A 15,350-nucleotide genomic window follows, 5' to 3' on the forward strand; every position below is an offset into this window, starting at 1 on the left:
TTTCACGTTACACATAGTCATTTATTCCATTGCTGATAAAATATTGATAAGTGCAGCTTTAAAAAAAATACAAATGGTCACAGAGGAAATGTGGGAAAAGTAAACATAAGCAGTCATGGTTGGATCTTTGAATCCTTGCGCGTGTGTGTGTCGGTAAAGATCAGTAACAACGGAGAGAGAGGGCTAATAAAGCAGGTGTGATATTGGCTACTATGACTGAGCTCTCTTCTGCATGATGCTCTGTGCTATTACAGTCCAGTGGAGCTTCACAGCACTCAGGAGAGGGAGAAGGATGGAGAGGGAGAGAGACAAAGACAGACAGAGAGAGTGAGAGAGTATGTGTGTGCAAGAAGAGTGGGACCGGCGCCAGCCCACCCCACCCTTACTGCTGCTGCCTGCAGAGTGAGGAGTGCTGCATTTCCTGAGGGCAATGCAGAGGACAAGGAAGAAGAGGCTCACTTCTGTTAAGGTCACCATACAGCAAACATTAGAGCCGGTCTGCAGGCGTATAGAGGAGAGCCTGCGGCGGACTGAGAAACTGAGAGGGAGACAGATGGACAGATAGGGAGAGAGAGACAGATGGACAGATGAGCTGCAGCATTCAGTGTGATGCCTCCAATGTTCTCCACAAATATTCAGCTTCACGCCATCAGAGGACAGAAGTGGGAATGAATCATTTTCACACCCCAAAAACTGCGCCCACGTACTCCACTTCTCATCGCTTGATTGTCCTTTGACTGCTTTATGATTGGTGGTTTGTTTGTTCGCCGCTTTAAGGTCACTGCACATATTTAATATAGAAAAGGCCTCTTCTTTATGAGGTGTGTTGTCAAAATCACACTCTTTGAAACAAGATGTTTTAGAGTATGCCTTAAATACTACGAAGAAATAATTAGTCGATTAACCTCTTCCAGCTTCTCAAACGTGTGCCTGACTTTACTTAGATGGATAAACAAGCAGTTTGAAGGTGGAAAACTGAGATGGACACTCACTACTCTCAAACATATTACAGATTGTTGATTAAAATAATTGTTAGTAACTTCAGCACATGCACAACAACTCAGATAATTTAAATCATGTGTCCGTGTGAAAGCAGAGTGAGAGGAAGGGCCCTGAGGTGTGTAACAACTCACAGGGAATGACAGAAGTAAGCGGTGCTCTCCTGGGACGGGAGGATTAGTGTGGAAGCATTACCTTAGCCCCGTGAATCACTGCTAATGGCCTGAGTGAGAGGGTACTGTAGTACAGAGGTAGGACACATTTAGATTGAGACCTCGAGCTGTGTAACAATGCACACTGCAGCATATTTCTCCCGTTAGCGCAATGCAGAAAGGGCTGTGACAACTTAGTGTACAAGATGGTTTTATTTATGCAGCTTTTCTTTTTTTTTTTTTTTGTGCAGATATAATACACCCCCATCCCCGAGCCAAAATGAGCGTACACCAGCAGATCCTTAAAAATTTATTGAAGTTAATGTAAGGTGAAATCATAAGTGATATAAGAAAAACAAAAAAACAAATAACCCTTGCATAGATCACAGACCATGCCTTTGTCATCATCTGACAAACTGAACACATTGTAGCATAATCCTTGGTAAAACACAACGTGACAATGACGGCTGGATTAGATAACACAATCAGAGTTTGGTTTGCTTGTGGATGAAAAGAAGAGCAGAAGAGTTCAACAGTCCTTTTTATGCGCTTTTGCTCCAAAACTTCCCTACTAGCGATTAAATGTGCATTCTTGACAGTAAAAGACCGTAGCCATCACACTCCTAACACAAAACAAGATCTTCTCATCCACAATCACCTTTGGCGTAAGTAAGATACACAACATCCCAACATTTGATCCTGTTCAGTGCCTCCTCAGCAGGCAGAAAGCAGTCCGACATCAAGATCTTTAGCAAACAAGAACACCAATGTAGTACAGAGGAGAGGGTGTGTGGCACAGGCCCTGCTTAGACATGACGGGCATGTTTCACACAACACAGTATCACTACAGTCTAGACTGAGATAAGAATGGGCAAAATGTCACTTTGAAAGAGCGTTTCAGTCCTAGAATAGAGATAAAGTTTGAGAAACTAGCCCTTAATGTCCTTGCTCACATTCGGAGCCTCACAAGCACAACCTGAAAATCACACACCGAGAACGCTGAGAAACGGCTCGGATAACCCGGACGCCATCTTTAGTGATGAGGTCAGCGCTAAGGTGCTTTATTATTATTATTTTTATTTTTTATTTTTTTTTGAAAGAAATCCAGCAGAGGACACGTTTCACGACAACTTCTGAACAGGGCCTTAAACAGGAAGCCTTGGTGCAGATGAAAGCAAGGGTTTCTTTTTTTTTTTTTTTAAATGATGCAACTGTATTATAGTTGATCCACAGTTTGAAAGGCAAAACTCATGCAGTCTTCCATCGACCATGCAGTTTTTTGCGATTAGTAGGTTTTCTGTAGAGATACATCGTAGCAGTAGGTTCAGCAGTGGAGACTGGAAAAAATGTGAACATGGTGTTTGAATGAATCAACCATATGTTGTTTTTTTTTTTTTAATAATAGTACACTTCTTGTCCATATCATTTAGTGTATAGCAATTGATCATAATACAGTAGTTTCATTATCATGGCTTGCCAGAGGAACATATTGTCTTTGATATTCCAGTATATGGCATGTTCTTCCTATATCAGTCATGTTACAGTGCCACCAAAAAAACAAAGAAAAACGAAGAAAAAAAAACCACACACTAAAACTGTTTCTCATAAGTAATTGCAGTATATAGTGGTTACTTTTCTCTATCTTATTGTAGCTAAATTGCATTTTGTTCTCATGACATTTCATGTTTTTTTCTTATAGTTTAATTCGGTTAATGTCGTAAATTTTTTTGTTTTTTCTTTTTAAAGATCTTCTCGCTCGTGTTTGTTTGCAGAAGCGTAACATCTAACAGTAAGCTAAACAAAGGAATATGTAAAACATTTTTAGGCACCTTCTCTGACTTTCTCTCACGTAGCTGATCAGTCCGGTGAACTGACGATAGATCCTCTCTAAGTGCATTATGGGCTCGTCCCTTTGGGACTGTGTTATAGGTTCGACTGAACCCTTCAGCAGCCTTTCTTCCTGACTGCAAAACAACTCCAGTCCAACCTGGGTGGTTAATGGGGACTGCCGCTATTACAAAGCCTATATTTGGATATTTCACAGGTTTCTCTCGAGAAAATGTCAGCCTCTATGTTTCACCCCAGTGACCTTACAAAATCACAGAACAGAGGGTAAGAGGTTGGTACATAAACAGCCCTGTTGTGAGTTATCTGTCAAGTGACCGCAGCTTCTCTGACATTCAAAATAGATTTTAGTATTTATTTTTATTACAAAAAGCATCTAAGAAACAGGCGATGTGTTATTCTATTGCTGTTAAGAATGCATGTTTCTGTTGGGTAATTGAATGCATAGCACCATCCATACATGCCCTCACAGCAAGAGGAGCAACAGCACTGCTAATGTGAGGGCTATCATTTGTATTTTTCTTCACCTCACGCTCCTGCAGAACATGTTACACACACATCACTACTTTCAAGCATGAGTCGTACGAGAAACTTGTGACCAAAGCTAACAATTTCCTGATAGCTGCATTGATGAGACTACTATGATTTTCTTATATCATTCTATATATAGTAATATAATGTATGTTACTGGGTATTATTTGTGTCCTTCTGTACGAGAAACCCTACACAAATTGGTAAACCCTGACCCAAATGTGTATCTTTTTTTTTTTTGCTCTCATGAATTACTGCAGACAGCAGTACAGTACGAAGATCAGGTCCAAATAAAATGACAAACAGTGCCCTAAACTAACCAACCAGCCACCAAAAAAAACAGAAATAAGGATTATAAAATGGATCTGATTAACGAAGGCTTGCTTCAGCTGATGCTTCACATGTGATGTAACAAGACAACAATAGTAGTCCTGTCCTAGCACCACAAAGGATAGCCATTGCACCAACAGAAACAACTATGACATTCAAGTAGCACTGCAGTGGAGTTCTTTTTTCTTTTTTTTACAGGACCTTGTCAGAAGAGTGCTAAATAATAATAAATAAATAAAGGCATACAGTACAAAATCTTACTATCATTTGGGTGAATTCATCTCAGTACTGAGCGTAGGTTGATGTACAGTAGCTGGAGATTTTCAAGTACAATTTGTCCAAATCTGTCTGCAGTTAGTCTGTCTGGAGCAATATGCTGAGAAACAATGCACAACGTGTGAGTGAGCTCAGTGAAAAAGAAAGACAAAAACAAATGGTTCAAGCAACAGAACAAAATGACTGTGCAAAAAAGACGGGCTGCACTTTGACTACAACAAACTATAACAAACGTCTCCACCGTCTTATACATGTGTGTGTCGAAACACATTCGGGTGCGTTTCTGTGACACAACAGTAACTTTACCGTCGTTTCAAAGAAACCGACATAGAAAACAGTCAATCTCATCCCGTTAGGAGAGTCAAGCAATCTCTGCAAACTCTCAAAAACAAATGAATATTCTGATTGTGCGCAGCTTTAAGTGGAAAAAACAAAAAACAAAGCAGCGGGATTGTGGTATACTATTTGCCCTAAGTGCTTGTGTAAAGGCTATGCTTTGGGACTCTCACATTCAATGTTGCATGACTGCAGTTTACACTTAAGGTTCCATTTTGCATTATGGTATAGGAAGCCCTGCATTGAAGCTTGCAGCTCTGCAGCAAGTTTGCAATGACCTCACTGAGGTAGAGACCCTGAAAAAGGATGCATGGTGCATGAACACAAACTAAATAAATAAAATATGGTTAAAACCTATGGATATTCCCTTTTGAATTGGATTGGTAAACATGCAGAGTACAATACATTGCTGCTTAAGGGCATAATTAAGTGCGTGACAGCATGAAAATCGGGTTGTGCATTAACAGCCATGGATCATCTTTTTCATGTTTTTTGTTTTTTTGACCACAATCACCTGCTGTTTCAAACCTTGCTCATCTGGCATCATTAACATCATAACCAACAGTGTATCAACACGAGAACAGAAGGTAAACCAGCTCTGCTCCACCTCACAAATCCCATTGTACACAGAGGCACTTTCACTGGTCCTGTTGGTGGGAGGGATAAAGGCACTAGCAACTAATGTCAGAATAATTCTCTGTAACATGAAGTGAAATTTGGTATTGATCCTCTTTTCTTTTTAGTGATTTCCAAACCAATATGTACTTAAATTTGACGTGGAAATGGAAGCATGACTAATGATATGTTAACATTTCTTGTTCAAAGAAGGTCCATGCACTGCACTATTGACGTAATACTGTAATTGGTGCTTATTATGCTTATATGCATTTTTGATAATATTTATTCAGTTTCTTTGACTACTTTTTAAATTAGAAACTCTGCATCCTCAAGATGGGTTTGGATATATTTGATCGCAATTCAGAAACATCCAGAATTTGATTTCCTTAGTTTCCCTGACAATAGGGCACTGCAGAGTGCCTGAATTGCAACAAGCTGTATACTCATGTCATGCATTAAATATACCAGGATACAAAAGTACCTTAGTCGATAGACCATAATGCAGGTTACTTTTTTCATGCTATGATCTCATTTATGTACTGTTCCCTTAAGATTTAACATTCAATTCTATGCTTCTAAATGATTAGCATTTCAAATTAAAAACTCATCCAGTGCACTCAAGTATGAAAACAGATGAGAAGGGGGTGGATGGAGGCAGGTATCCAAAAGAACATCCTTTCCATTATGTGAGATATGTCTCATGCATGCCGATATCAAAATGGAAAGTCTCTAATCATGCTCGTGTGAAGCTCACTTTATCATTGTGCTGTGTTGCATCTAAAGGGCATGGCATTGAATCACTTGGTGATATCACAATTACAGCATCTGCTGGAAAACAGCAGCATTGCGGATGTCCGTGAAGCGTGTAGATCACCATCTGTTTACATCCAAACAAGAGAGATCAGTCTTCCTCCTATAAGGTGCTTTGCTGAATAGTAGATCCTTTGTAGAGAGAGGAGGAGGAGAGAGGAGGAGAGAAAAGGAGGAGGGAGCAGGAGGAGGAGGAGGACGGAAGGAGCGAGGGGGTCACCTAACTAATTTCTTGGCGCTTACCACTTGGCTGCAGATGCTTGCATGTCTCTGCAGACTTTTCTGGTGCATTGTGCAACTTGCTGAAATGTTATCTGTACTCCATGCATAAGATTTTAATTATCACGCCGTCATCTGATAAGACAGTGTGTGCTCTGCGTCCTCCAGGGAGCCATGTATATGCGTAATAATTGATGTTTTCTTTTTGATGTACCTATATATTTGTAGGATCAGAAGAATTAATTATTCTATCTACCTGTCATATACTCTAAGAGCTTTGTTTTTTCTGTTTCCTTTCTATATAGCTGAGCATAGTTGTAGGCCTAATGCCAGAGTGCTTTGGGGAGGTAAATGAAGCATTCCTTACTGATGGTCTACTCCACATGTGAGAGTCCCATAGAGATCCCAAAGTTCCTAACTAGTGCCTAAACATCTGTAAGCAGCTTGCTTTTATTTACACAGTTTTGGTTGGCTATAGTGCAATTGCCAGTTCTGAGGTTTGCCTCCCTAAAGTTGTCGATGCTATTGTTTATGTCTCCATCAATCTCCATGTACTCTGACTTGCTGACGGTGGATGAACTACGGCGGCTGGAGTTGGTTTCAGAGGGGATGTTGGGATTGCTGACGTTGAGCAGCTGGGCCTGCTCTTCTCCCTCGGTCTCCCTGTGGTAGAAGTAGTTGAAGTTGGACACAATGACAGGCACTGGGAGCGCAATTGTTAACACTCCGGCGATGGCACACAGAGATCCCACAATCTTGCCTCCTATAGTGACTGGGACCATGTCCCCATAGCCCACAGTTGTCATAGACACAACAGCCCACCAAAATGCATCCGGGATGCTGCTAAAGTAGGATCCTTGCTCCTCTGCCTCGGCAAAGTACACAGCGCTGGAGAACAAGATGACTCCAATGAACAGAAAGAAGATCAGCAATCCGAGCTCTCGCATGCTGGCCTTGAGGGTTTGCCCCAAAATCTGCAGTCCTTTGGAGTGTCGTGACAGCTTGAAAATCCGAAACACCCTGACCAGACGGATCACCCTGAGTATGGCCAGAGATGTTGCCTGCTCCCCGACTCCCTCGTTTTCTGGGTCTTCAGCCAGCTCAGTGCCGAGTGTAATAAAGTAGGGGATGATAGCCACTATGTCGATCATGTTCATCATGTTCTTGAAGAAGGCCGGTTTGCTTGGGCAAGCCATAAAGCGTACTATCAACTCAAAGGAGAACCAGATTATACAGAGTGTCTCAATGACGAAGAAGGGGTCAGTGAGGATATTTGGCTTGTAATAAATAGTAGTGTTCCCAACTCTCACTATTCGACCTGCTGGGTCTTCTTTCAGCTGTGGTAAAGTCTCTAAACAAAATATGACTATTGAAATCAGGATTACCATCACAGACACTATGGCAATCCCTCTCGCAGTGCCTGAGCTTTCTGGGTGCTCGAAGAGGAGCCAAATCTGACGCTGGAACTCCTTCTCAGGTAAAGGACGCTCTTCCTCCCTGATGAAACCCTCATCCTCGCGAAACTTCTCCATCGCGTCCACTCCCAGCTCATAAAATTTGATTTCTTCTGAGAACATATCCAACGGGACATTCACTGGTCTTCTCAGACGACCCCCAGACTGGTAGTAATAGAGGATGGCGTCGAAGCTGGGGCGGTTTCTGTCGAAGAAGTACTCGTTTCTCAGAGGGTCAAAGTACCGCATCCGCTTTTTGGGGTTGCCCAGCAACGTTTCTGGAAACTGGGAGAGAGTTTTCAACTGTGTCTCAAACCGGAGACCGGCTATGTTGATGACCACCCTCTCGCAGCATTCGTGGTCATTGTGGTCTGGGGGGTAGGTGTCCTGAGGGTGGCCAGGGACAGCCGAGGTCTCGTCCATGTTATCTCCTGCTACCACGGTCATTTTGGAAGGAGGAGGAGGAGGAGATGTGTTGGGATGTTGGTTAATCTGACTGAGCAGGCATTCAGGTTCGGGAGGTAAATTTTTCCACTCCTCAGCTTCCCACACCCCTTAAATTCTTGGAGACGTCCCCTGATACGAGAGGGGCTGGTTGGCTGCTTTGCCTCAGTGCGGCTCCACTGCGGTTCTCGCTGACTTGACCATTGCTGCTCTCCGATGCATCTGCTGCTGTTGTTACTGCTGCCTCTGTCACCCAGAGAGAGAGAGAGAGAGAGAGAGAGGAGGAGAGAGGGAGAGGGAGAGAGAGAGAGGGGGAGAGAGAGAGAGAGAGAGAGAGAGGAGGAGGAAATAATGGGATCAAACAGCCAAGATATTTGCTGGCTCAGCATTTTCTGCAGTTTATTTATTTATTTACTTCTCTCAGCCTGCAATTAGTGCAGCCATCCTGTAGTAAGGGTTAAAGACTATTACCCTAATGAGGATTTTCTATGACTCTTAATATAATCCAGGCATTTACAATACTCATTAGTGAGTATGTGATGGCATTTTATATATTCTCTTAAAGATGTTGCACCATGTAAAGCTGTCCACTTTGGTTCAACACAGAAACGCTTGTGTCTCTTCTTAAAGCTGCATGACAGTGCTCCATCCTACGCCACTCTACACCAGCCTGAATTATGATGATGTGACGCATAACATTTCATACTGATATGATGTTTCTACATGCATACATCCCCTAGTGAAGATGCATCTGCGAAAACAGGTTGGGGGGAAAAAAATCATCCAACAACAACACAGTAGTTGTCTGTTACCTTCACATGAACATCAGCTGGTGATAGAGAAATAATGAAATAACTCGACAAATATCTGTTGTATAAGTCAGCAGTTTCGAGGCTTACCGTGGGTTGATCTTCAAAGGTCTTGAATGCGTCTTATCCTCGAGTAAAATCATCCAACGGCAGGGCACCAGTGAGTGTCATGTGGCAACTTTACATTGCACCTACCCCCCCACAAAAAAAAAAAAAGACCCCTAGAGCTTCAGTGTGCTCATCGCCATCCCAAAGAGTGTCCTCAAATAGGTCTTATGATGATGAGACAAAACAGGATGAAAATCAGGTGAGTCTAATGATGAAAGATGCGTGAGATGGAGAAGACAAAGCGTCGGTAGTTGCCTGCGCGGCGGCACAGTGGCGTGAGCAGCTTACAGTATACCGCAGGAGAAAATCTTGCGCTGCAATTCAGGGGGGGAGATACAGTAAGGGGCAATAAGCGAACCCTTGGCATTTCCAGACATCACTGCATCAGCGGGAATCTGCTGCCTTTTCTTTTTTTTGATGATGATGATGATGATGATGATGACGGGCAAGAATGTGTTTCAGCTCGGCTCGGAGAGCAAGAATAAAAGCATCAAAATGGAGAGTTGAGAGTGCAGCAGCAGCAGCAGCAGCAGCAGTAGCGATGGTCCAAATGTTTTCTCCACAATGTCAAGCAAGTTTTGCTGTGCATTTTTTACATGCAAGTGCAGGGGAGGTGAGGGGGGGTAAAAAAAAAAAAAGGAGAGAGGGAAGGGGTGGAGGGAGGGAGGACAGCAGGAGAAAGAGCAGGAGGAGGAGGAGGAGGAGTTGGAGGGTTTCGACGCAATGCAGACCGGCTCTACTAAAGCACGCCGCCAGAAGTTCTTCATACACCACAAAAACAAGAGCGCTTGTGTGTGCCAGCACTGGCGCAATCAGACTGCAAAGAAGGACAGCTGGTAACAGGAGCTCTAAATCCACGCACTGTGTAACATTTTGGGATCATTTATAGCGCAGGGAAAAGAAAAAAACTAGCGCATCATCAATTGAGTGAGAAATTAAAAAATCATTGTGTCACTCCAGGATTTAAGGACGATGTGTCAAGGCTCCATCATGTGAGCTCATTTCATCGTTTTACTATGCGAAACATCAAATCATTAGTGATTGCACCTCTGTGAAACAGCACATCAGAGGGACGAGGAGGAGGGGTGTGGGTGGGTGGGGGCTTGCATCCAGGTGTGCACGGCATCACACCCAAACATCTGACATATGACATGTGCTAAGTTATAACATCTTCTCGGTGTCCACTCGTTGCTGCACATTTGGAAGCAAATGCAGGTTTTTTTTTTTTTTTTTTGCTCTGCAGAGGGCGGAGGATCAGTTTCAGCACCACGGAGAGCGCAGATGATTGATCCACCTCAGAGAAAACTACAAATCCCAAAAACAAACAACCAGAGCAACTCATTACGGTAATCCATTAATAACCTATATGTGTCCACTGCTGACTTTGAAGGGCCTGTATGTAGGCGGGCCTAAAAAAACATACACACACACACAGTGAGAGGGCAGAACTAACTCAAAAACACACATTCAACACAAAATCAGGTGATCTGGACCCAATTTATTAAAAATCCGCCTCTAGCCAAACAAATCCCCCTTCTCTTTGTCACTATGACATTTTATTAAATTAATTGGTTTTGTGGCAAGACAACCCAATGTCTGCTTCTGCGCCTTTTTCCTATTATTCAGCACCAAACGTGATGAAGTGTATTAGACTAATTAAAGGGGCTTTCTCTGAGTCTCATCTGTGTCATATGTGACAAATAATGAGTGGTATATTTTCTGATTCACAATTTATTTATAAAAAAAACAATGATTAAGTTAAGTTCACATACATGTTTAAATTAGAAAAATAAATATTTTATTACATTTAAAAGTCACAATGAGTACTTCATGTCATGCAGACATTGCATCGTAATGTTCTGGGCTATATGTTGTTGCAATGCAATCTGAATGTTCGTAACAACACAGAGGTAAGTTGCAAGTCCAACTTTGCGTAATAAGCTGCACAAGAAAAGGAAAAAAATCAGAGTTACAAAAAAAAAAACGCAGTATACACAAGGCTTTTATACAAAGAAAGCGTGGTCATTTATAAAGCCTACACAAAAGAATGTTGTTTTCTTTCTACTGATGATACACACAATGTCCAAGACATTTTCCAAACACTGGCATTTCATGAATATCCATGAGAAAAATGATCCAACGTTTTGGCGAAGACAAATCCCACACTTCTTATTTTGTTGCGACTCTGATGGAGAAACGAGCTTCATTTAATCGCCTGCCTCCTGCAAGTAAGCAGAAAACAACACTCACTATGTTAACGTGAGGAGGTAAGAGAAAGCAGTCAGGCTTCTGGTGAGCTTAGCAAGAACCATCACAAGCATCCGGATGCATACTGAGTTAAAGAGCATGATCTCGGGGGCTTAAATCAGTCAAGGCCAGCTGCAAGAGTGCAGAGATACTCAATGCTGAAGTATTAATTTGGCACACAGGAGAGTCTGAGCAGGAGTGTTGTGTCTGCATGGACATCTATCATCCACAGAGTGGCGCTCAGAGCTCACTCGGTTTGGCATTTCTGATCAGATTCAAGCATGATGTCAAAAGCGCCAAAGAAAAATGAACTCGGAGATGTTTTCTCCTTTCACTGCGCATTTTCAGAACCGGGAGATGCGTTATTTTTTAGAGAATAATCCAATAATCATCAAAAAATATCTTGTGATTACGAGAGGCTGATCGTGTTGTTGTGTAAACTCTTGTGCCGTGAGGGAGAGTCTCTGTTAAACCAACAATCTTCCATGCAAACTAGCAGACACTAAGTTTAACACGCTGCACACATCCATCAAGTGTGTTACAAACAAACAGACGCTAGGACGCCATGGATTACTGCAACCAGTATCCATGGTGCAGCGCATGGCGCACTCCAAACAAACCCTGAGCACACCCAACTAACTTCAGTGTTATAGAGAAACTGATATCTTGGTTTATGTGTCTGTCTTGGTCTTTTGTCGTGCGCTTCTCTGTGCAGATCAAGACGCCTGGTGCGTTATGACGCACGGCTGAACTCTCCTCTCAGCTTTATTCAGAGCTTGCTTTGATAAAGCCAAAGTTTGACTCGTGCTTCTCATTTTCTTGTGCATAAACATGACTTAAGAGCTTTGAGAGACCAAAAAAACATCTCCAAATGCATTGTTCTTTGGTTTGGTTATCGTTTGGCTCAGTTACAGCTGATGCTATTGCAAATATTCCACGCGTTTTTATTGCACTTGACCCACAGGCATGCCCAACTATTTTCATGTGAGAAATCCCAAATATGTTAGCACACACTTTGTTTTCTAACGAGTAACTATATGAGAGAGTTAAAAGGGTTGCAACAGTGTGTGGAATGCTTTTTTTTTTTTAATTACACTGAAATGAAGCCAATCATCGTTTTGTTGGGGTTGTAGCGTGCACATCTGAGGCTCCACGCGTGCGTAAAACATCTGCAGCATCCGACATGATGGAGCCTGATTGTATGTTCACAGGAACTCACCAGAAATAAAACCGGCTGCCCTTTTTATACATCTGTCAGTTTCCCTGTGTATATCTCCACTGGATGTACGTTTTGTTGTATGTAAGTTTCAAAGTCGTCGCTTTCATGATAGGACTCAGTTTTGGAGAGTGACTGGGTACTTTTAGTTGAATCACATTCACCAAAGGAGGGCTGGTACTGCTGCTGTCCACAAGTCACGTGTACATACGTAAGGTTTTCCTCCTCCTCGTTCTCTCTGTGGTAGAAATAATTGAAATTTGACACTATCACAGGGACTGGTAAAGCTATGGTTAGCACTCCGGCGATGGCGCACAGAGATCCAACGAATTTCCCCCAGATGGTGGAGGGACACATGTCTCCGTACCCAACTGTGGTCATTGTCACCACAGCCCACCAAAACGCATCAGGAATACTTGTAAATCCAGACTCGGGGTCTTCTGCTTCTGCAAAATAAACAGAACTGGAGAATAAAACAACTCCAATAATCAGGAAGAATATGAGCAGTCCCAGCTCCCTGAGGCTTGCGTGAAGCGTTTGGCCGAGAATCTGGAGACCCTTGGAGTGTCTGGAAAGTTTAAAAATCCTGAAAACGCGCACCAGACGGATGACCCTCAGTATGGCCAAAGACGCAGCCTGCTGACTGCTGCCCTGATGCTCTGCGAGATCAAGGCCCAGGGTGATAAAATAAGGTGCTATGGCCACAACATCGATCAAGTTCATGATGTTTTTAAAGAAAGCTGGTTTGCTGGGACAGGAGAGGAACCTCATGGTGAATTCAAAAGAGAACCACACAATGCAAAGTGTCTCCACCATGAAAAAGGGATCTGTGAACGGACTGAGCGTTTTGCCAGAAGCAGTACCATTGGCGTTATTGTCGTGCACTGCGGGGGTATCTCTAAACTCAGGTAAAGTCTCCAAGCAGAATATAATGATGGATATTAAGATAACCATAACTGACACGATGGCAATTATCCGTGCAGGTCCTGAACTCTCTGGATACTCAAACAGGAGCCAAAACTGTCGCTGAAACTCGTTATTAGGCAACGGACGCTCCTCTTCCCTCGCCAGGCCTTCATCGTCTCGGAAAAGCTCAATGACTTCTTCCTCAAGTTCATAAAACCTGATTTCTTCCAGGAAAATATCCACAGGGACACTCACGGGCCTCCGAAGCCGCCCACCTGACTGGTAATAATAGAGGATGGCATCAAAGCTCGGCCTGTTCCTGTCAAAGAAGTACTCATTTCTCAGCGGGTCGAAAAAACGCATCCTTTTACGCGGATCACCCAAAAGCGTGGCCGGGAAGCGGGAGAGGGTCTTTAATTGGGTCTCAAAACGCAGACCTGAGATGTTGATGACCACCCTCTCGCTGCACTCCTGGTCCGCTGGTTCCAAGTCAGCAGCATCTTGCAGCAAAGGAGTTATGACCACAGTCTCGTCGTGGTTCTCCTGGGACACCACAGTCATCTTTTTACCCCTTCCGAGGGTAAATCCGTCACTCACCTCCTTGGTGTCTTCCTCTTGCCCTTTTGCCTGTGCGTCCTCCCAACTCTCTTTCTCATGCAGCCTCCAAAGACTCAGGCAAAGTCCCCTCTTTTTTTTTCAGCGCACCCAATAAGTCCCAATATCTGTTGATATCCAAAATCGTTGTGTTGTTGTTGATTTACACCGTCCCTTTGTCAGATTAGTGCCTCTGAACTGTCAACTTTTCAATGGTTGCAGACAGATCTCCACTTGCATACGCTATACCGATGGCTATCATATTCACACCATTTTAAACTCCAAAGCCCTCCCCAAGTTGGAAGACCAGATGACACTTGCTGCTGCTGCTGTCCCTCTCACACTCTCACTCACTTCACTGTAGCTGAGCAGTGGTTTCCAAGTACACCACAGCCTCACAAATTAAATCTTATAATTGCAAGTTAATGATTTTTTTTAAAAACATATCCCACATCAAAGTCCTCGGTCTTGTTTTTGTTCAAGTTCCAGTTAGTTTTCCAGATCCTTCTTTGACTCAGAAATAGAGTCTCTCACCCTGCAGGTCCCTCATTCATGAAATCATGGGGCTATTCTTGTCACAAGGGGAACCTCCAGGACCCGGCCATGTCTACAGTTTTAGAAAGCAGGCGAAGGTGACGGATAGATCCAGCTTGTAACGTGTAGTAAGGTTGTTTTTTTCCCCCTGCGGCTACATATTAAACATGTCTTGAAATAAATAAGATGAAATAACCTGAATGCCTTGGAGCACAGAGCCTCGTATAACCAGGGGCCCTCCTGGACCCGGCCAGTGGAAACTGCTGGCTTGACTGACACTTGAGTAGCCAGAGAGGATAGTGTCTTCGGGAAGCCACAGCCAAGATAATATTCACCGTTCATAGCACTTAAAGGTCTTAATTGTACAACTTTGGACGCAGAGACCTCCAGAAGTCAAGTGACCCATCCACGGTGTCGCTGAGATGTCCAAAAAAGAACACTTATAGCTCCCTTCCAGACGCTGCAAATCCCCTGAAGTGTTTCATCCAACACAAGGTCCTTCACCTCAGAGTTTAATAACTCTTTAGGATTGAAGTTTCAAAGATGTTCCCTGCGTGCACAGAGTGAAGTTATACGTGCAGTGCAGCATTGTGATCTATTTATAGCTGAGTTTTTTCCACTTTCACTGCCTTCATAAAGCTGTATCGGTTATGTCAGTTACAGCAGTTGCACACACAGGAGCACAACAATAATAGCACCGGGGTGCTAATCAGTGTTACTAAAACCAACCTGGACGGTTTGCATTATTACGTAGATGCGGGCAGACTTTGGCGTGTATAACATGCCATCACTAACTTTTATGTCACAGAGGAGGGTCTTTTTTTTTTTTTTGCAGGTTAACAAGTCTCATGACTTCCCAAGAGGAGCACAAGATTTATTTTTTTTTGGCCTTTCCATTACCGAACAAAGGGTTAGATTTCAG

At 43.1% G+C, this 15,350-nt stretch overlaps 2 protein-coding genes across 3 annotated transcripts; both read right to left on the reverse strand.

The window, feature by feature from the left end:
• Positions 1-1,448: 1,448 nt before the first annotated feature.
• On the reverse strand, positions 1,449-9,886 carry kcna1a (potassium voltage-gated channel, shaker-related subfamily, member 1a). The gene is made up of 2 exons (XM_019270921.2): positions 8,914-9,886; positions 1,449-8,260 (listed from the first exon to the last, which is right to left on the reverse strand). The coding sequence occupies exon 2, from the start codon at positions 8,015-8,017 to the stop codon at positions 6,542-6,544; it is 1,476 nt and encodes a 491-aa protein (XP_019126466.1). The 5' UTR covers positions 8,018-8,260; positions 8,914-9,886; the 3' UTR covers positions 1,449-6,541.
• Positions 9,887-10,166: 280 nt separating this feature from the next.
• On the reverse strand, positions 10,167-14,909 carry LOC104940655 (shaker-related potassium channel tsha2). Of its 2 annotated transcripts, none has more exons than XR_002042402.2 (2): positions 12,273-14,909; positions 10,167-11,153 (listed from the first exon to the last, which is right to left on the reverse strand). XR_002042402.2 is itself a non-coding variant. In XM_010757309.3 (2 exons), exon 1 carries the CDS (start codon positions 13,859-13,861, stop codon positions 12,422-12,424), a length of 1,440 nt encoding a protein of 479 aa, XP_010755611.1. In that variant the 5' UTR covers positions 13,862-14,909; the 3' UTR covers positions 10,167-11,153; positions 12,398-12,421. The 2 variants fall into 2 exon arrangements, 1 of the variants encoding a protein (XP_010755611.1); XM_010757309.3 differs by having other exon boundaries at positions 12,398-14,909.
• Between the last annotated feature and the right edge of the window lie 441 nt (positions 14,910-15,350).

The sequence above is a fragment of the Larimichthys crocea genome, chromosome XXI (genome assembly GCF_000972845.2).
Source record: "Larimichthys crocea isolate SSNF chromosome XXI, L_crocea_2.0, whole genome shotgun sequence".
Lineage (NCBI taxonomy): Eukaryota > Metazoa > Chordata > Actinopteri > Sciaenidae > Larimichthys > Larimichthys crocea.

What these genes read in the sequence shown, in the direction of transcription:
- kcna1a (XM_019270921.2), bottom strand. Translation starts at nt 8,017, where the DNA reads ATGACCGTGGTAGCAGGAGATAACATGGACGAGACCTCGGCTGTCCCT.
- LOC104940655 (XM_010757309.3), bottom strand. Translation starts at nt 13,861, where the DNA reads ATGACTGTGGTGTCCCAGGAGAACCACGACGAGACTGTGGTCATAACT.